The following is a 21,943-nucleotide window of genomic DNA, read 5'->3' as shown; positions in this document are numbered from 1 at the left end:
TTTTATTTATAAGACAGAGATAGAGACAGCCAGCGAGAGAGGGAACACAAGCAGGGGGAGTGGGAGAGGAAGAAGCAGGCTCATAGCAGAGGAGCCTGACGTGGGGCTCGATCCCATAACGCCGGGATCACGCCCTGAGCCGAAGGCAGACGCTTAACCGCTCTGCCACCCAGGCACCCCTGTACATACATATTTATGCTAGAAGGTGATAAGCACTCCAGCCATCAAGAGGCTTCTTTGCTTTCTGGTTCCTTCTATCTACAGCTCTCTCTTTCAGTGCTATCAGGGATTTCCCAGTTATTTCTCCTATACATTAAAAGGGAAAATGTCTTTTTTTCCAAATAGAGAAAAATCTAGATGGTATTAAGAAAGTGACTGAGCATACAAGAACTTTCTGCAGCTGCACCCCACTTCCTGCGAGTGCCCTCCTCATGAGGATGTGCGGAGTCTTAGCTTCCTTATCTAGAAATCACCCAGTAGTGCCTGCCTCAAAAACGTCATCCTTTCCTCCTTCCTTCCACTCAACAAAGAAGCACCTGTCCAATATCCAGTGCTGTGCATGCTGGGGATGAACACCAACTAAAATGCAGGCCCCGCCCTCAAGGAACTCAGTGTATAAAAAGGAAAACCAGTGTGGAAGCAGCAAGTGCATCCAATATGCCACCGCACAGCGATAAACTCAGCCACGGAACACTTCTCAGGTGTTGGGAGAGCCCAGGAAAGATTTGGCACAAGGGACACTTGAACAGGGTTTAGAAGAATTTCTTAATTCCACATGGATTAAGAGGGGAGGGCTTCACCATTTAGAGGGAATGTCATGGACAAAGTCAAGAAAGACCATGGCATGTTCTAGAACCATACATATGTGACTGGTATGTCTAAAACAGAGTGACTGACTGCTTGGTTTTTAAAAATCGCAGATTGCAGGAAATATTAGAAAAGTGTGTAGTCAGGGAACAGACAGGAAATAGAGGGCTTAATCAACAAGGGTCAGCAGAGAAAGTTCAATGAAGGTGTGGGAAGGAGTAAGACAGACCAAGAAGGGTTAACGAAACCTCCCTGTAAGGGTTAAAATCCCTTGAAGGAGGGGAGGAGAGTCCTTATCAGAACTCCGTGTCTGGTGTCTGTCCTACAGCACTGAGGCCTTGGTGAGCTAACGTAGCCCCCTCTACCTGGCAAGGAGGGAGCCAGGGATAAATGCCCCAAGTTCTTTCTTTTCTTTCCTTTCCCTCCCTCCTTCCTACCCACCTGCCAGGACTCCTGTTAGCCAGGCCCAGAGGGAAGGGACCCCTGTTGGTGCAGCTTGCACCATTCAGCTTCCTTAGACACAGAGCAAGGCTGAGAAAAGTGGATCTGGAGGGCCAAGCAGTATTCAACACAGAAAATAGTCATAAATACCTTGTGGGTCATACTTTATAGACTTAGGACTTTAGTCAGAAGGCCAGGAAGAGCCATAAACTAATTTTATGACCTAATCAGCCTGGGGAGGAGTGAGAGTTACGCTCAGAGTCTAGCCAGAAGGAGTTAGGCTGTTCATTTAGGCTGCTGTCATGGGAATAGAGACTAGGGAGTGAGAGAATGAGTTTGAATTAGCAAGGCGTGCTAGATGAGGGGAAGGGGAAAGCGGAAACTAATTTTACGTTTCCTGTTTGGCCACTGGGATGGATACCACAGGTATGTGAGAGAAGGAACACTGGAACAGTTAGTTAGGGGAAGAGGAGCTGTTCCAGAACTAAATTCAGCTCAACATTTAAATGCACACACACTCTTGAATACAAATATGTGCTTGCTCACATGCAAAATACATCCATATTAGTTTTTATAATCATTAGTCTTAAGAAACTGAAAGTATAAATACAAGAGGAAAGGAAGAATAAGTGGTTCAACAAATGCCAAAGATAGGATAAAGGTCATGGGGGGTGAGGAGGATGGTAGAGTGTCTATCAGGCTTCAACTGAATCTCTAATTTATGTTTCTAATCTGAAGAAAATATGATAAACACTCCTGTTAAGAATTGGCACAGTTAACGATGGGTACACAGGTATTATACTCTTCTCTATACATATCTAATGGGTAAAATATTTCCTAACTTTTTAAAGGTGAGGAAGAGGTTTTTACTTTTTAACTTCTCTACAGTAGTTTGAAAGGTTTCTTCATTCACATTCAGTCCCTAAGGGTTTTTTTGGTGTTTTTTTTTTTCTTTAGTTTTATTCAAATTCCAGTTAGTTAACACAGTATAATATTAGTTTCGGGTGTACAACGTAGTGATTCAGCACTTCCGGAAGTACATCACCCTGTGCTCATCACAACAAGTGCTCTCCTTCATCCCATCACCTATTTAGCCCATTCTGCCATCCACTTCCCCTCTGGTGACCATCGGTTCTCTAGAGTTAAGAGTCTGTTTCCTGGTTTGCCTCTTTCTCTTTTTTTCTCCCTTTGCTTCTTTTGTTTCTTAAATTCCACATGAGTGAAATCATATGGTATTTGTCTTTCTCTGACTTACTTTGCTTAATACTTTCTAGCTCCATCTATGTCATTGCAAATGGCAAGATTTCATTCATCTCATGGCCAATATTCCGTGTGTGTGTGTATGAATGGATAAAGATGTAGTGTGTGTATATTGATGGACACTTGGGCTACTGCCATAATTTGGCTCTTGTAGATAATGCTGCTATAAATGTTAAAGTGAGTGTATCCCTAAGGGGTTTTTGTTTTTGAGAGAGAGAAATGTATGCAAGGGGGTGGGGGGAAAACTTCAGCTGGTGGCAGGGAGAGGGAGAGAGAGAGAGAATCTTAAGCGGGCTCCACACACCAGCGTGGAGCCATACAGGGCTCAGTCTCATGACCCTGAGGTCATGACATGAGCTAAAATCAAGTGTTGGACACTTAACGTACTGAGCCACCCAGGCACCCCAAGGGTTTTCTTTTTTTTTTTTTTAAGATTTATTTTTTAAGATTTATTTATTTATTTATTTATTTATTTATTTATTTATTTATTTATTTGACAGAGAGAGAGAGACAGCCAGAGAGAGAGGGAACACAAGAAGGGGGAGTGGGAGAGGAAGAAGCAGGCTCCCAGCAGAGCAGGGAGCCCGATGCGGGGCTCGATCCCAGGACCCTGGGATCATGATCTGAGCTGAAGACAGACACTTAACAACTGAGCCACCCAGGCGCCCCTAAGATTTTATTTTTAAGCAAGCTTTACACCCAACGTGGGGCTCTAACTCACAACTCCGAGATCAAGAGTTGCATGCTCCACTGACTGAGCCAGCCAGGCGCCCCATATGGTGTGTTTTTCTGATTGGGGGAAGGAAGCCATAAAAATGGAGATATTTGTAAGATGAACCTATAACTTTGTAGCTTTTGCCCTGGGAATTATTATGTAAGATCTGACAGGCTAGTTCAAGGGAAGTTAAGGCAAAGGACACATGGTCTGTGAGCCTTTCATAAGCCTACACAGCCAATTTGTATTGAAATAAGATTAAAGATATACCTCTTGATTAATTCTCATTTTAATGTTTCTCAATCACCTTGACCTTAAAAGTCTAAATCATTAAACATAAAGTGAAAAAAAATTTAATGACATTCATTGTAAGTCAGCGTATTGCTTAAAAAGCCATGTTAAAGGGGCGCCTGGGTGGCTCAGTCGTTAGGCGTCTGCCTTCGGCCCGGGGCGTGATCCCAGAGTCCTGGGATCGAGTCCCGCATCAGGCTCCTCTGCTGGGAGCCTGCTTCTTCCTCTCTCACTCTCCCTGCTTGTGTTCCCTCTCACTGGCTGTCTCTGTCAAATAAATAAATAAAATCTTTAAAATAAATAATTTTTTTAAAAAGCCATGTTAAAAATTATTATAAAGTAAATTAGCCCTAAAGATAACACGCTACCTTATTATTGGGTTTGTATAAGAAATGCTTAGAATATGAAATAGCCATCATTGTTAAATAGAATTTCTCTCATGTTAGATTCCTGAAAACTAGAGGCCTGAAAACTAGAAACAGATTTCTTTAGATATGGGAAATATAACATTCCCAGTGTTATTTGTGGATCAAGACAGAGGTTCTCAAACTTCAGATGCAGAGGAATCACCTGGAAGGCTTATTAAACCACAGCTTTCTGGGCCCCAAGCTTTAGATTCAGTAGGTGACACAGGGCCTGAAAATTTCCATTTCTAACAAATTCCCAGGAGATGCTGCTGCTGGTGGTCCATACTTTGAGAACTGCTATAAATGTAAATACTTGTAAATACTCAAGGTAACTTGAAGATTGGCCTTTTTTTCACCCCCTTCAGTTTTTTATCATGGTAAACTACACATAACCTAATATTTGCCTTCTTAGCCATTTTAAAGTGTTCACTACTGTTAAGTATATTCACATTGTTTTGCAACTGATCTCTTGAACTTTTTCTTCTTGCAAAACTGAAACTTTATCAACTCCATTCACCCCTTCCCCCTAGCTCCTGTCAACAACTGATTCTACTTTGTATCTCTATGCTTTTGAGTACTCATACAGGTACACGTAACCTCTAAATACTTCATGTAAGCAGAAACACTGATTGTCCTTTTAAATCTAGAAGCCTCAAGTCAAGCTTTTACCCCAGCTAATTTATTGTAATCTCTCTTAAAGCTGCCTTATAACTTGACAAGTTAGAGAACTACATACAGGCAGCAGAAGGGTAATCAAGTGATTTTCAAAAAAGTCAGTCTCCTTACTCTAGAGTGACAACTGAAACAGAAACTTGGGCCTTTCACAGTCCTGGAAAAGGGTCTCTACAGGCAGTTTCCTTCCTCCACCTTGCCCTTTGCTGATCTGTTTATTTCGCCCTGGCAGAGGTCTCTCAACGAGAAGAGGAAGGTCCTGGCTGGGCAGCATGAAGATGCCCGGGAGCTCAAGGAGAACCTGGATCGAAGGGAACGTGTGGTGTTGGACATCCTCGCCAATTACCTTTCAGAGGAACAACTCCAGGATTACCAGCATTTTGTGAAAATGAAGTCAACCCTCCTCATTGAGCAGCGGAAGCTGGATGACAAGATCAAGCTAGGCCAGGAACAAGTCAAGTGTCTGCTGGAGAGTCTCCCCTCAGATTTCATTCCCAAGGCAGGGGCCTTGGCTCTGCCCCCAGACCTCGAGAGTGAGATGGCTCCTGCTAGGGGGTGTACTTTAAGTGGTGTTTTCCCAACATTAACCTCTCCGCTTTAACCTCTTCTAAAAGACCCAACCAAAAGTTCACCCTTTCTCTCAACACTATTTAATCTGAAAACTATTTCAGTACAAACCACCGTTTAAACTCTATGGGTCATTGGGGTTTTTCTGGATAAAAGGAAAAAATTCTATTCAGGAAAAAGCCTGGTTTTTTTTTTTTTCCTTCTCGCCCTAGGTGATTGATCTGAGAGCTTAAATGCTGCTGGGAACTTACCCCTTTCTATTCTCACTTTCTAGTAGAAGGAATATTAATGAAACTGTGAGAACTGATTGGAGGGCATTTGATTGATCGTTTAGTTTTTATAACAGGCTGAGGCAACATAGATGAGTGTGTGTCACCCTCAGGAATGTATCCACAGTGGCCTTCCTTGCTTGTGGGCAGTGTGTCCTGACGACAGATACAAGTACTCATTAATGAAGTGTCTGCAACATAAAGCCTTAAAAAGAAAAACACACAGAAGAAAACTGTAAAACCTTGAACACTGTTATTTATATTTTTTAAAATGAAAAAGATCATTATGTTTGTGTGCTAACCACTTATTTGATTCTGTTTTGTGGTGGACGTAGAAAATTGCGTTTGAGCTTTGTATTTTGTGAAAACCTTAATGAAATGAAGAATTCCAAAGATAGTCACATTGAGTGTGGAGACTTTTATTTTTTCCTTCAACACTTGGCTTGTTGGTCTTACTTGTACAACACGAGCAGAACTTCAACACTTGTGTTAAAATTTGTAATGGGGAATCCCAGTTTCCACAGCTGCCAGTCCTCACCACTTTCCTTCTGCAACCAACAGGAACACTACACCTTCCCCAGGAAGAAGTTTTTGTGCAACATGGCTATCACATCATTTCCTAGTGCTTCATGGCATTACCACTGTGCTGGGGAGACAGCTTAATTTTACTAACAAGGACAACGGCTCTCCAATCTTTATATGAGGAAAGTCAGAAACCAAACCAATTAAAAACTGTATTCATGCTGTCCTCCTTCATGGGATTTGGACTAAATGTAGCCTGTTTTAAGAGATATACTATGAGGCTGTTTTAATGATGCTTTAAAAAAAAAAAAATAGCACACGAGAGGGGGTAGCGTTAGAGGGAGAAGCAGACTCCCTGGTGAGTGGGGAGCCTGTTGCAGGACTCGATCCTGAGACTCCAGGATCATGACCTAAACCAAAGGCAGTCACTTAACTGATGGAGCCACCCAGGCAACCCCCTCTTTTTTTTTTTTAGATTTTATGTTTTAATGATGCTTTTAAAAAAGTTTTCCTAAATTGTTAAGCCTATCAACCACCATTAAAAACAACCTTCTTAATATCTGGACTGATTCTGCACTATCAATCTGAAGTTTGCACAGTGCATCTGAAGATTATGATTTTGCTTCACAATAATGACTTTTTGGAGGGTACTCTAGAGCCCAAGTTTTAAGTCTATTTAAAGAGACTGGGAGGTGGAAGAAGACTAGGGCCAGTGGCCAGGCTATGCTGATGGCTGCCAGAGATGGCAACAACCTAATACAGCAGATGGTGGATCCTAGGCTTTGGTTTAGTTTTTTGTTGTTTTTACACGTGCTTGACCTATGGCTGGTGGCTATCTCTGCTAATTTGGACTGCAAGTACTACAGAGAATTAAGGTGTAAAATTTGTATGAGACACCAAATGCCCTTTTCTCCCCTAGTACATTTTAATTACTTAATGAACTGTATCTTCTGGTTAAGAACTTCAAAATTACAGTTTTGGTCCCCAATACAGGCGTCTTTTTTTGATGAGCTCAGAACCAACAGGCCACCCAGACGTTTCCTGTGAGCTATCAACAAAAGCTGCTGCTTTCCTTTTTGGAGGTTAGACACTGACTCCCATTGGTACAGTTAATACAGCACCGGTTTCCCAGGGACTCAGTGGAACCAGTGGCTGCATCTAGCAGCCACACCACATGTCATTTTAAGGTAGAGAAAAAACAATGCATCTGATATTTCCTCAGAGTTAGACCAACACGGGAGCCCCAGATCACCTCCAGGTGGTAATTAACTGTGTCTCACTGATTGATACTGATTCCTTGCATCAGGTGGGAGCCAGCCAGTAAATGTCTTCAGTTGCTCCCGGTGAAACTCCTCAGGGGGATTCTGGGGCCATCCACATTTCCAACACTCTTCAAAACGATTCTTCTGAAAGATTTGGCTGGGTACACCCTGCAAGTTTTTTTCAATCACTTTTCTAATTTATACATGTCAAAGTAAGTGGCCCTCAGAATAGTAGATGCTGCTTGCCATGACACAAGCACCTGAAAGCACAGGACATGCCTAGGACATCATCCCTTCCTTTGCTACACTGAAATGTTGTTCTGTCGTTAAGTGAAATTAGGGAGGTATCAAGTGTAACTCTGGAAAACTAATTCTTAAGCGACGTGATACTGTAGCAGAACTTGACCTTTGCTTGATGAGAAGGAAACCACTAACTTAGTTTTCATTATTAATTCTTAAATGCCTTTAGCTCAACAGTAAGTCTGTTCTCTATTCCTTTCCTATTTTGCATTCTCTTTCCACTATTAAAAACAATCATCTAGGGGCGCCTGGGTGGCTCAGTCAGTTAACTGTATGCCTTCGGCTCAGGTCACGATCCAAGGGTCCTGGGATCAAGTTCCACATTGGGCTCCACGCTCAGTGGGGAGTTGCTTCTCCCTCCCTCTCTCTGCTGCTTCTCCTGCTTGTGCTGTCTCAAATAAATAAAATCTTTAAAAACAAAAAGTAATCATCTACAGTCAGAGCCATCCTTTTTCCTCCCAATATCTTCGGCCAAGATCATAAGCAAATCAACCCTGAGCATGTTGTTGGTCAAGACTTCAAAGATGTTTGTTCATAGTCAATAATTGTCCCTGTGGATGCAATCACTACTGAAATGCCAGGTCCCATCAGAAGTGGTGGGTGTGAGGTGGCCTTGCAATAGTCCAAATGCTGATACTCAAGAAACCTGTGAAATTCTCACAAAGGACAAGGTCCTGCAACAAAACTGGCAGGCCTCCAACTCCCTGGACCACTTGAGAAGTTCTGGGCATGTTGCGTCATGCTGGTTGACTCAGGCTTTCTCCTGCTGTTTTGTTTCTTGTGGTGGCTGCTTAACCCCAAAGAATGTAGGAAGGTTCCACAGTGAAAGTGTCTGAGGTTTTCCAAGAGACACTGTCAAAACCAAACATTCTTTCCTCTGCTCCAGGGGAACGTTTTAGGATTTGTTTTGCACAACTGGTTTCCAAACTTGAAGATTAGCAAGCATGGATCAACCCCTAAGAATCACAAGCTGTCTTGTTAAAGTGAGGAGTGAGGGCCTTTGAAGCAAAAGAGAAATCAGGAGAAACCAGCATGGTACACCCCAGTTTTCCTATTATTCTGTTGTTAATACCAGATCTACAATCACTTCTGAGTGTAAAAGATCACAGTTGTTGCTAATATGAGCACTACCTTAAGCTTATATTTTAAGTATCTTTTACCAAGATGTTGGGGTTTTTTCTGGATACTAGGAAAACGTTGGCTTTTTATTCTTACATGGTTCCAAATTTACTTGTCTTTAATTTTCCACATTATTGGCTTTATTCTATTAGGTTGGAATTTCTCTTTTTCCTTTAGAAGAGCATGGATCTTATTCACATTACTGGCAAGAAAAAGGAAGAACTTCAGCCTGAAAGAACTTCTCCGTTCCCAGCAAAGTGTAAAATGATCAGACAAATGTGAAGGGGCTGTTCCACACAGGAATAGCATACTGGGGACATGGTATTCCTTGTTGCCTTAACTCTGGGATGAAGAATGGCATAAAATGATAAAGGCCATTTTAAAATCAGAAACAAACACATGAACAGTTTTCTTATTCTTATTTCTAAATCAAATTTCACTTTTCTTATGGAACCTCATTCAGACACTAAACCACAGTTTCTCAAAAATACTGTGCATCAGGGGCACCTGGGTGGCACAGCGGTTGGGCGTCTGCCTTCGGCTCAGGGCGTGATCCCGGCGTTGTGGGTTTGAGCCCCACATCAGGCTCCTCTGCTGTGAGCCTGCTTCTTCCTCTCCCACTCCCCCTGCTTGTGTTCCCTCTCTCGCTGGCTGTCTCTATCTCTGTCGAATAAATAAAATCTTTAAAAAAAAAAAATACTGTGCATCAGAATCACAGAAGTGCTTGTTAAAAATGCCCATTGCTGGGGCACCTGGTGGGTCAGTTGGTTAAGCGTCCAACTCCTGATTTCAGCTCAGGCAGTGATCTCATGAGTCATGATGAGATCCAGCCCTGCACTGGGCTCTGCACTCACTCTGCTTGGGATTCTCTCCTTCCTTCCCTCCCCCCACTCATATGCTCTCTCTCAAATAAATAAATCTTTTAAAAAATGCCTATTGCTGAGACACCACCATGGAGGCTGGGAATCTGCACCTATATAAGTTCCCTGGGTTGTCCTGAGAGCCACTGATACCAACCATTTGTACAGTTTTTATTATTATCACAGAAAGACTAACATGAATTTATTTAATAACAATCCCAGAATTCAAAGCCTTGTCATGTTTACTCATTCACTACACCATTATGAGTTAAGATTGTCCCCACTACTTTTGTATCATCCCCACAGTTATGATATGGGTTCCCCCCCACCCACTTTCTCCTAGATCAGCTTTAAATTGGAACAAGCTAAGCACGTATTCAGGCTCAAGTGCACTACTTTTCCTCAAAAGGAGTCAGCCTATCACACAATGTCAGTAATTTGAAGTCCTGCTATGATATCTGCACTAACCTGAAATCGCAGCTGACCTTTTCAGTGGGGGCCTTTTTCAGATTTCTGTTGCCCTTTTCCAAGTCTCAGGCTACATAGGACAGGTAGAATTTCTCTTGGTGCAGATCTGATAGTCTAGCTTATGACACAAAAATGTCAAATTTCAAAACCTTAAAGTCAAAATTATGTAAGAAAAAAAGCTGCAAATAAGAAACTGGCTTATTTATTCCTATCTCATTCTATAAATTCCTCTCTGATACTGTCATTGGAAAAGCAGCTCTATTTCTTGCTAAAACATCAGTATTGCCACTCCTTGACACAGTGGGTTGAACAGGGTAAGTTTAATACAAAGAATTATTAAACTCCAATGAGTAGCCTATAGGACATAAAGAAAGTTGATTACTCTGAGGAAGAGTACCCAAGGAAAGACAAACTTGGAAAGGGCTCCCCTCCCCAAGGCTGGGGTTCAGACCTCCTTGGAGAACTTAGCCTACCCACAGCAGAAAAGTTTGTTGGTTTACCCAGGCCAGAGCTGGCCTGTGATCCCTGGGCAAGAAGGAAGCAACCCTCCAGAGTGCAAGCTTGGTGCAGCCAGTCAGCAACCAATGGCAAGGATATGCGCAATTCGTGGGGTCCCTGCAGAGGGCGTGGTCACTCAATGGAAACCCTCTAAGTTGCAGATGATTTGCACAGGGGAGCAGGTGTTGGCAGAATGCCTTCCGGGCACTGATGCAAGAATGAACTCTTCAGGGTGCAGGTTTCTAGTCCACAGGGCTGGGAGATGCTTATCGCCTGCTAAGGCTGCAAGATCATCAAGACAACCCATGGTTGGGGCAGAACTCCATCGGATATCCCATACCCACACCACTCATACGTAAGTCAGCAGCCATAACAACAAGATAGTCCTTTTCTTCCCTCCTGCCCCACCAGCATCATCTAGGTGATGACTGACATCCTTCCCTTTGGGACACTGACAGGTCTTAACATGCCCTCAACTACTAGGGGGGCCACAAAGAATGAAGAAACCTGACTGGGCAACCACATAGGTTTGAAAGACAACCAAGAGCTAGGGTAGGGTTGAATGATGAGTTTCATCTCCTATGCAAGGCCACTCTTTGAAGACTGGGAGAAGTAGCTATTTTATCTGATGCACAGAAACCAACACAGAGAGTTAAGGAAATGAGGAAACAGAGGAATATGTTCCAAATGAAAGAATAAGTAAAACCCTCCAAAAAGACCTTAATGAAATGGGGATAAGTGATTTATGATAAAGAACTCAAAATAACAGTCATAAAGATGATCACTGAGGTCAGCAGAACAATGCATGCACAAACTGAAAATTTCAAAAAAGAGATAGAAAAATATAAGAAAACGCCAAACAAAAATCAGAGCTGAGAATACAATAACTTAAGTGAAAATTCAAGACAGGGGTTCAGCAGACTAGATAAAGTGGAAGCAAGGGTCAGCGAATTGGAAGACATGGCAGTGGAATTTATTCAAAGGAGCAAAAACAAAAAAAATTAAAAGAAGTAATAAAGACAGATTAAGGGGCTTATGGGACAACATCAAGTGGACTAATGTTCCTATTACAGGGATCTCAGAAGAAGAGGGAGAAAGGGGCAGAAACATTTTTGAAGAAATAATGGCTGAAAACTTTCCTAAATGGAGAAGAAAACAGACATCCAGATGCAGGAATATGAGACTTCAAAATAAGAGGAATCCCAAGAGACCACATCGAGACATGATACATTTAAATTGTCAAAAGTTAAACACAGGGAAGAATCTTAAGAGCAGCAAGAGAAAAAATGACTTGTTATGTTCAAGGGAACCCCCAGAAGACTGCCAGCAGATTTTTCAGCAGAAACTGTGCAGGCCAGAAAAGACTGATCTGATATATTCAGCATGCTGAAAAAAGAAGAAAAAAACCCCTGCCAACCAACAATACTTTACCCAGCAAAGTCGTCCTTCAGAACTGAAGGAGAGAAAGAGAGTTTTCCAGACAAGAAAATCTAAAAGAGTCTAACAGACCAACCTTACAAGAAATGTAAAAGGGATTTCTTTAAGCTGAAACAAAAGGGCACTAGTTAGTAATAGGAAGGGACACCTGGGTGGCTCTGTTGGTTAAACATCTGCCTTTGGCTCAGGTCATGATCCCAGGGTCCTGAGACTGAGCCTTGCATTGGGCTCCCTGATCAGTGGGAAGCCTGCTTTTCCCTCTGCCTGCCGCTCTCCCTGCTTGTGCTCTCTCTCTGACAAATAAATAAAATCTTTAAAAAAATAGTAATAGGAAAACATATAAAAATGTAAATCTCACTGGAAACAGTAAGAATATAGTGAAACTCAGAGCAATACAATGTTGTAATGGAGGCGAGTGAATCACAGAAATCTGGTATGAAGGTTAAAAGACAAAAGTAGTAAAAGTAACCATAACTACAGTAACTTGTTAACTGATACAAAAGATAAAAAGATGTAAAATTTGACATCAAAACCCTAAAACGTGTGGGGGAGAATAAAATGTAGAGTTTTAGAATGTATTTGAACTTAAGCTGTTACCAGCTTAAAATAAACTATTATAACTCTAAGATGTTTTATATAAGCTTCATGACAACCACAAAACAAAAATTTATAGTAGATACACGAAAGATGAAGAGAAAGGAATCTAACCATACCACTAAAGAAAATTATCAAATCACAAAGAGAGCAAGAGAAGAATAAAGGAAGGGAATTATAAACAGAAAATAATCAACAATATGGCAATAAGTACATACCTACCAATAATCACTTCAAATGTAAATGGACTAAATCCTACAATCAAAAGACACAGAGTAGATGAATGGATTAAAAAAACAAGACCCAAGTATATGGTGACTACTAGAGACTCACTTCAACTTTAAAGACACACAGAGACTGAAAATGAAGAAATGGAAAAAGAAGCTCTATACAAATGGAAACCAAAGAGAAAGCTGGGAATAGCCATACTTACATCAGACAAAACAGACTGTAAGACAAAGACAATAAGAGACAAAGAAGGTCATTATATAATGATAAAGGAATCAATCCAACAAAAAGATATAACATTTATAAATATTTATGCACCCCACATAGAAACATCTAAATACATAAGGCAAATATTAACAGACCTGAAAGGATAAATAGCAGTACAATAATAGTAAGAGACTTCAATACCCTACTTTCATCAATGGATAAATCATCCAGACAGAAAAATCAATAAAGAACATAGGCTTTAAATGACACACTAGACCAGATGGACTTAACAGACCTATGTAGAACATCCCATTCAAAAGCAACAGAATACACATTCTTCTCATGAGCACATGGAATATTCTCCAGGACAGATCATATGTTAGACCACAAAACAAGTCGTAATAAATTTAAGAATACTTAAATAATATCAAGAATCATTTCTAGCCACAATGATCTGAAACTAGAAATCAATTACAAGAAGAAAACTGGAAAATTCAAAAACACATGGAGATTAAACAAAATGCTACCAACCAATGGGTCAAAGAAAAAAAATCAAAAGAAAAATTTAAAAAATCTTGAGACAAATGAAAATGGAACTACAAAATACCAAAACCTAAAGGATGCAACAAAAGCAGTGCTAAGAGGGAAGTTCATACTGAAAACACCTATATTAAGAAAAAAGAAAGAGCTCGAACAACCTAACTTCACACTTCAAGGAACTTAAAAAAAATAAGAACTAAGCCAAAAGATAGTAAGAGGAAGAAAATAGCAAGTTCCATCAGAATGGAAATAAGTTAATCAGCAACTAAAAAGACAACAGAAAAGATCAGTGAAACTAAGAGTGGGGTTTTTTTTAAACAAACAAATAGACAAATCTTTAGCTAGACTACCCAAGAAAAAGAGAGGAGTCAGAGAAATAAAATTAGAAAAGAAAGAGGATGCTGATGTCACAGAAATACAAAGGATAAGAAACTGCAATAAATAATTCTATCCCAACAAATTGGACAATCTATAAGAAATGGATACCTTCCTAGAAACACACAATCTACAATACTGAATCATGAAGAAATAGAAAATCTGAACAGACCAACTACTAGTAAGTATATTAAGAGATATTTGATTACTAAGTCAATAAACAAAAGGCCAGGACCAGATGGCTTCATGAGTGAATCTACCAAACATTTAAGGAATACCAATTCTTCTGAAACTCTTCAAAAAATAGAAAAGAATACTTCCAAACTCATTATATGAGGCCAGCATTACCCTGATACCAAAACTAGACACTACAGGGAAAGAAAATTATAGGTTACTATCCCTGATGAATATAGCAAAGATCCTTGACAAAATAGAGCAAACCAAATTCAACAATACATTAAATGGATCATACACTATGATCAAATGGGATTTCTTTCAGGGATGCAAGGATGGATCAACATCCACAAATTAATCAGCCTCATACGCATTAACAAAATGAAGGGTAAAAATCATATAATCTCTCAAAATATACAGAAAAAAATTTGACAAAATTCAAGATCCATCAATTTTTTTAATATTTTATTTTTAGAGAAAAAGAGCAAGTGAACACAGTATGGGGAAGGGCAGAGGGAGAAGAGAGAGAGTCTTAAGCAGACTCAGCCCTCAGTGTGGACCGCAAACCAGGGCTCAATCTCACAACCCTGAAATCATGATGCTTAACCAACTGTACCACCCAGGGGCCCCCAAGATCCATTCATGATAAAAACTCTCAACAAAGTGGTTACAAAGAGAACATACCTCAACATAAGAAAGGCTATATATGACAAACCCACAGCTAACATCATACTGAACAGTGAAAAACTGAAAACTTTTCCTCCAAAATCAGCAACAAGACAAAGATGTGCAATCTTGCCACTCTTATTCATCATAGTATTAGAAATTCTAACTACAGCAATAAGACAAGGAAGAAACATAAAAGGCATCTACAATGGAAAGGAAGTAGAATTGTCACAATTTGCAGGAGACATGATACTATATATAGAAAACTCTAAATGTCTCCACAAAGTGCATTTGGTAAATTGCAGGACATAAGGTCAATATACACAAATATGTGAGATTTCTGTACACTAACAATGAACTACCGGAAAGATAAATTAAGAAAGCAATTCTGTTTACAATAGCATCAAAAAGAATAAAATGGCTGGCTCAGTCAGTAAAGTATGCAGCTCTTGATCTCAGAGTTGTGAGTTTGAGTCCCATGTTGGGTGTAGAGATTACTGAAACAAAAAACAAAAAACAAACAAACATCACCAAAAAAAGAACTTAAAAAAAAAAAAAGGAATCTAATATCTAGGAATAAATCTAGCCAAGGAGGTGAAAGACCTGAACAATGAACACTATAAGCCACTTTTGAAAGAAACTGACGACACAAATAAATGACAAGATATCCCATGCTCATGGGTTGAAAGACTTAATTTTTTTACCGTTTTATTTTTAAGTAATATCTACGTCCAATGTGGGGCTCAAACTCACAACCCTGAGATCAAGAGCTGCATGCTCCACTGACCAAGCCAGCCAGGTGCAATGGAAAAACTAATATTGTTAAAATGTCCGTACCACCCAAAGAAATCTACACATTCAACGCAATCGCTATCAAAATTCCAGTGGTCTTTTTCACAGAAATAGAATAATCCTAAAACATGTATGGAACTACAAAAGACCCTAAATAGCCTAAGCAATTTTGAGAAAGAAGAACAAAGCTAGAGAGGCATCACACTTCCTGATTTCAAACTATATTACAAAACTATAGTAATTGAAACAGTATATATTGACATTAAAACAGCATATATATCAGTGAACAAAACCGAGAGCCCAGAAATAATGCATATATAATCAATTGTTTATGACAAAGGAGCCAAGAATCCATAATGGGGATAGTCTCTTCAATAGATGGTATTGGGAAAATTGGACAGCCACATGCAAAAGAATGAAACTGGACCCCATTTTTCACCATACAGAAAAATCCATTCAAAATGAACAATAGATTAGAACTTGAGACCAGAAATCATATAAGTCCTCAAAGAAAACATAGAGGGTAAGCTCCTTGACAATCTTGGCAACAATTTTTTGGATTTGACACCAAAAGCAAAAATAAACAATGGGACTGCATCAAATTAAAAATCTTCTATACCAACACAAAATTAAAAGACAACCTATGGAATGGGAGAAAATGTGTGCAAACCACATATCTGACAATGGGTTTGACACAAAATATAGAATTCATACAACTCAGTAGCAAAAAACCCCTAACAATCTGATTTTTAAAATGAGCAGAGAGCAACTGAATAGACATTTCCCCAAAGACATAAAAATAGCCAAAAGAGGGGTGCCTGGCTGGCTCAGTCAGTACATCATGCAACTCTTGATCTTAGGGCTGTAGGTTTGACTCCACATTGGATGCAAAGATTACTTAAAAATAAAATCTTTAAAAAAACATACGACAGATACATGAAAAGGTGCTCAACATCACTAATCATCAAGGAAATGCATATCAAAATGACAATAAGTTATTACCTCACACCTGTTAAAATGGCTATTATCAAAAAAGAAAGAAATAACAAGTGTTGGTGAGGATGTGAAAAAAAGAAAACCCTTGTGCATTGTTGGTGGGAATGTAAATTGGTGCAAACACTATGGAAAATACTATGGAGTTTTCTCAAAAAATTAAAAATAGAACTACCATATGATTCAGCAATTCCACTTCTGGGTATTTATATGAACTAAACAAAATCACTATCTCAAAAAGATATCAGCATTCCCATGTTCATGCAACGTTACAATAGCCAAGAGATGAAAACTACCTAAGTGTCCATCAATAGATGAGTGGGTGAATGCGGTGGGCGAAATGGGTGAAGCTTTCCAGAAAATATGAACTTTCAGTTATAAGATAATTAAGTCCTAGGGATGCAATGCAGAGTGTTGACTAAGTTAATGCTATGTTGTGACTATATTGTACTGTATATTTGAAAGTTGCTAGGAGATCTTAAACATTCTCCTCACAAGACAAAAAAATTACACCATCAAAAAGCCAAATAATCCAATTAACAACGGGCAGAAAACATGACCAGACATTTCCCCAAAGAAGACATACAAATGGCCAACAGACACATGAAAAGATGCTCAACGTCACTCATCATCAGGGAAATCAAAACCACAATGATATCACCTCACACCTGTTAGAATTGTTAAAATAAGAAACACAAGGAACAAGTGTTGGCAAAGATGTGGAGAAAAAGGATCACTTGTGCACTGTTGGTGGGAATGCAAACTGGTACAGCCACCGTGGAAGACAGTATGGAGGTTTCTCAAAAAACTAAATATAAAACTACCACATAATCCAGTAATCACACCACTGGGTATTTATACAAAGAATGAAAACACTAATCCAAAAAGATATATATACCCCATACTCATTGCAGCATTATTTACAAGAGCTAACTTATGAAAGCAGCCCAGGTGTCCATTAATTGATGAATGGATAATGAAGATGTGGTGTATATATACATAAAGGAATACTGTCCGCCATAAAAAGAGTGAGATCTTGTCACTTGCAACAACATGGATAGATCTAGATCTAGATAGATCTAGATAATGCTAAGTGAAACAAGCCAGTCAGAGAAAGACAAATACCATATGATTTCACCCATATGAGGAATTTAAGAAGCAAAACAAATGAACGAAGGGGAAAAAAGAGACAAATCAAAAAACACTCTTAACTATAGAGAACACTCTTAACTATAGAGAACAAACAGATGGTTACCAGAGGGGAGATGGGTGTAATAGGTGAAGGGGATTAAGAGTACACTTATCATGTTGAGCATTGAGTAATACATAGAATTGGTGAATCACTATATTGTACACCCAAAACTAATATCACACTGTATGTTAAGTACACTGGAATTAAAATAAAAATTAAAAGAAAGAAGCCAGTGTTTTTTAAATAACATTTTCAACTGTATTTGAGTCAGCAAAAGAATCAGAAATCTATACATAAAATAGATAGAAAATTCTGCATTATTTTAAATTGTTAATGCCAGAAGACTCCACTAGCGAGAAACAGTAGTACTCATTGCACTCTACATAGTGTACTTAAAATATTCCCACTTTAATTTTTTCATCTATTTTTCTATTTAGATGCCTACATAAGGGTAAGTGTATAGAACACAAATACCACGCAACTTAAGAATTATCTTACCATTTTTATTTGATATGATAGTGATTTTAAATATTACATTCTACTCCTTCTTATTACTAAATGAATTAAGAATACAGTATGGGTTTGTGGAAGATGTAAGTGACTATCCTACTCACTACCTCCTTACGGTGTGCTGGCAATTTGGGTATCAATTTCCCATCACAGGACAGGAAATAAATCCTGATTAGTTACTATCATTAATGATCATCCTTTTCTGATTGCTAAGAATTGGTTTAGAGGGGTCATAGGACCCAATTGTAGACAGATAAACAAAGGAGGTACTTGACAGGTCCTCAAAGATTCAAGAAACCATGTAAGGTGAAATCTAATCTTATCTTTTGTTGAACATCTCCTTGTCTGGATGTGATGCCTCGTTATGTCTTTCAAAAATGAACTATAACTTAAGCTCAGGTAATAGGGCTGCTCCCAGCACTAGAGCTTCAGCAGGTGGTGGATACATGCTTCCAGAAGCAAAACATCATTGATGGCATCCAAACCTATGCCTGGCTTCTGATGCCAGCAGATCTGGCCCCATCAAGTAAGGGATGAATCCATGATGTCATCTGACACCAGGAAGAAAGCTTGGAGCAGTTCCACACACATAGTCAGGGCCCGCCAGAGGCTATGAGCATCCTGCTTCCTTGGCTCCACTAGCTTCTGAAATGCTATCAGCACTGTCAAAGTCTGCAGGTATCTGCCTTCAATAGCACTGTCCTCCAAGACCTCCTTGAGCCGGGCAATTGCATCTCTTGTCTCTGGGTGGCCCATGCCATCCTTGGTCAGCATCTTGACAATCTGGGAGCAGTGCTCGATGAAATCGTGTTCTTCTTGAGCTTTTCCTACAGAGGCCCTATCAGACTGAAATTGGACAGACCCTGGACCTCATCACAGCCCCCCGGGGGCAATGTGGATCTTGGCAGATTCACTGAAAAGAAGTATAAATCTATTGTCAAGTCCAAGACAGCATTCTACTTCTTCTATCTTCCTGTAGCTGCTGCCATGTATACGGCAGGCAGTGATGAGGAGAAAGAACATGCCAATGCCATGAAGACCCTGTTGGAGATTGGGGAGTTCTTTCAGATTCAGGATGATTACCTTGATCTCTTTGGGGAGCCCAGTGTGACAGGCAACACTGGCACTGACATCCAGGAGAACAAAGGCAGCTAGCTGGCAGGACCAGATCCTTGTGGAGAATTACAGGCAAAAGGAGGCCAAGAATGTGGCCCCGGTGAAAGCACTATACGAGGAGCTGAACCTGCCAGCTGTGTTCACGCAGTATGAAGAAGACAGCTACAGCTACCTCATGAGCCTCATGGACCAGTACGCCATGACCCTGCCCCTACCCAACTTCCTCAGGCTAGCACACAAGAGCCACATGAGGAAAAAGTGACCTAGAGATTGGAAGGGTAGGGAGGGCAAGTTCTCAATAAATTGTCTAATCATCAAAAGAAAAAAAAAAAAGAAGCTGGTACCTGAATGATGTTACTGAGCCATTGAACCAACCAGCCTTATAGCCATTCCACCTTTGGACTATTTCTTATTTCTTTCATAAAAAACTAAATTTATTTTTAAGCCAGTTGACTTAGGGAGCTCTACTAGTAATAACTGAAGATACAAATTTCCACCTTTGTAGGAGTTACGTAATTCAGATGTGGACTTTAAGTAAAGCATTTATTTTGATGTCTTGATATAGAGAACTGTTTTCTTAAATTTTTATGTTCATAGTTTAAACATTAGAAACAACAAGAAACAAACGGGTATGATTTCTTGAACTGCTATATCACTGAGCTAAGAAATTAACTTTGGAACCTGACATAATGTCAGTATACCTTCCTTTTTATAATGTATAACATAAATTTTTTGAGTTAATTTCATTTACATTATTATTCACGGATCATTGCTACAATGTAGGTTGACAATATTTGGTGTGAGGTTAAGGGTCTGCTTTTGTTTGCTTTCAAATGATTATCCTGGTAGCCTGAGATGAAATGTCAATTTTTTTCATGTATTAAAAACACTCACAGCTTCCATTAAAAATAAATAAAATAAAGATAAAAAAATTGAACTGAGATTTGAGTTGTCCAGAAATGGAGCTTGAAATTTTATCCCAACAAATTGTCTGTCAAAACAAAAATATCAAAACTCTTTGTAGAAATATATAACAGAAATAGTTTCCAGGATATACTATTCACATAATCCAGGTTAAAATCCAAAATTACTTGATGTAAGAAGCAGCAGCAATTTGTGATCCAATCTCAAGAAAAAAAGATAATCAGCAAAGAGCAACCCTGAGATGACCCACAGGCTAGAATTAGCACAAAAAGATTTTAAACCAGCTACTATAACCATGCACAGTGAGATAAAGGAAAATGTTCTTTAATGAAGGCACATAGTGAACAAAGAGATAGGAAATCTGAAGATAAATAAAAACTATAAGAAACAAACTGAAATTATAAAACTAAAATACACAATATCTGAAATGAAAATAGACTGAATGGATTTATAAGCAAAATAGAAGTGATGAAGGAAAGCATCAGTGAACTCAAGAAAACAGATCAACAGATAACCCGATTTGAAGAACAGAAAAAAAAAAATAAAGATTTTAATAAATTACAAAGCATCAAGACCTGTAATTGTAATCCCTAAACGATCAAGTTAAAAATGCAAAAAGCGGGGCGCCTGGGTGGCACAGCGGTTAAGCGTCTGCCTTCGGCTCAGGGCGTGATCCCGGCGTTGTGGGATCGAGCCCCACATCAGGCTTCTCCACTATGAGCCTGCTTCTTCCTCTCCCACTCCGCCTGCCTGTGTTCCCTCTCTCGCTGGCTGTCTCTATCTCTGTCGAATAAATAAATAAAATCTTTAAAAAAAAAAAATGCAAAAAGCGAGGCACCTGGGTGGCTCATTGGTGTAAGGGTCCAACTCTTTGTTTCCTCTCAGGTCATGATCTCAGGATCCTGAGATAGAGCCCTGCATGGGGTTGGGCATGAACCCTGATTGGAATTCTCTCTCTCCCTCTCCCTCGGCCCCTCCCCCCACCACATGCACATGCTCTCTCTTAAAAAAAAAATAATAATAATAAAGCAAAAAGCTATACTTACATAGCCAATTCATAAATTAAAATGGAATTTTAAAAAAATACCGTAACTCAAACTTATGAATAATATTTTAATGACCCAAACACTCTAATTTGTAAGTGGAAATTGTAAAAAAAAAAATGAAAATCAAGATCCAAGTGTAGGTTTTCTGCAAGACACATTTAAATATATAAAGAAACCGACAGATTGAAAGTTAATAGATGAGAAAAGATAAACCAAGCAAACACTAGTCATAAAACTGGAGTGGTTATATTACTATCAGACAAAATAGACTTCGAGGTTAAAAGTATTGCCACAGATAAAGGGCAACATTTCATAATGAAAAAAGTGTCAATTCTTCAGAAAGATATAACAATAATACCTATGTGCTTATTAAAAGAACTTCAAAATACACAAAGCAAAAATGGACAAATTGAAGAGAGAATACAAATCTGCAATTGTAACATCTCTCCCTCATCAACAAACAGAAAAACTAGACAAAAAAAAGAATCTTAGTAAGAACATAGATAATTTGAACACTATCAACCTTGACCTAAACGATATTTATAGAACATTACAGCCAACAATTGAGAATACCATTATTTTTTCATATAATATGTCCACCAAGGTAGACTATATACATGGCCATAAAATAAATCTCAATAAAAAGGATTAAAGCCATACAGATTATGTTCTTTGACCATGGAATTAAGCT

General features: G+C 39.2%; 1 protein-coding gene and 1 pseudogene across 8 annotated transcripts in view; both read left to right on the top strand.

Annotated features, from left to right (window-relative positions):
- SHROOM3 (shroom family member 3) overlaps nt 1–6,295 on the top strand; it is a 303,549-nt gene extending 297,254 nt beyond the window's left edge. For 7 of the 8 annotated variants that reach the window (XM_034671655.1, XM_034671652.1, XM_034671654.1 and 4 more), the window contains one exon: nt 4,826–5,194. In XM_034671655.1, coding sequence (XP_034527546.1) covers nt 4,826–5,194 — 369 coding nt within the window. Of the gene's footprint in view, nt 1–4,825 lie in introns of all 8 variants that reach the window. The other variant, XM_019805421.2, reaches the window with a different exon arrangement.
- Nucleotides 6,296–18,981: 12,686 nt separating this feature from the next.
- Nucleotides 18,982–19,705, top strand: LOC100472127 (annotated as a pseudogene).
- The last annotated feature ends 2,238 nt before the right edge of the window (nt 19,706–21,943 follow it).

This window comes from Ailuropoda melanoleuca, chromosome 11 (genome assembly GCF_002007445.2).
Source record: "Ailuropoda melanoleuca isolate Jingjing chromosome 11, ASM200744v2, whole genome shotgun sequence".
Taxonomy (NCBI): domain Eukaryota; kingdom Metazoa; phylum Chordata; class Mammalia; order Carnivora; family Ursidae; genus Ailuropoda; species Ailuropoda melanoleuca.
Note: the sequence above shows the minus strand (reverse complement) of the source record. Positions and strands in the feature narration are given on the sequence as shown.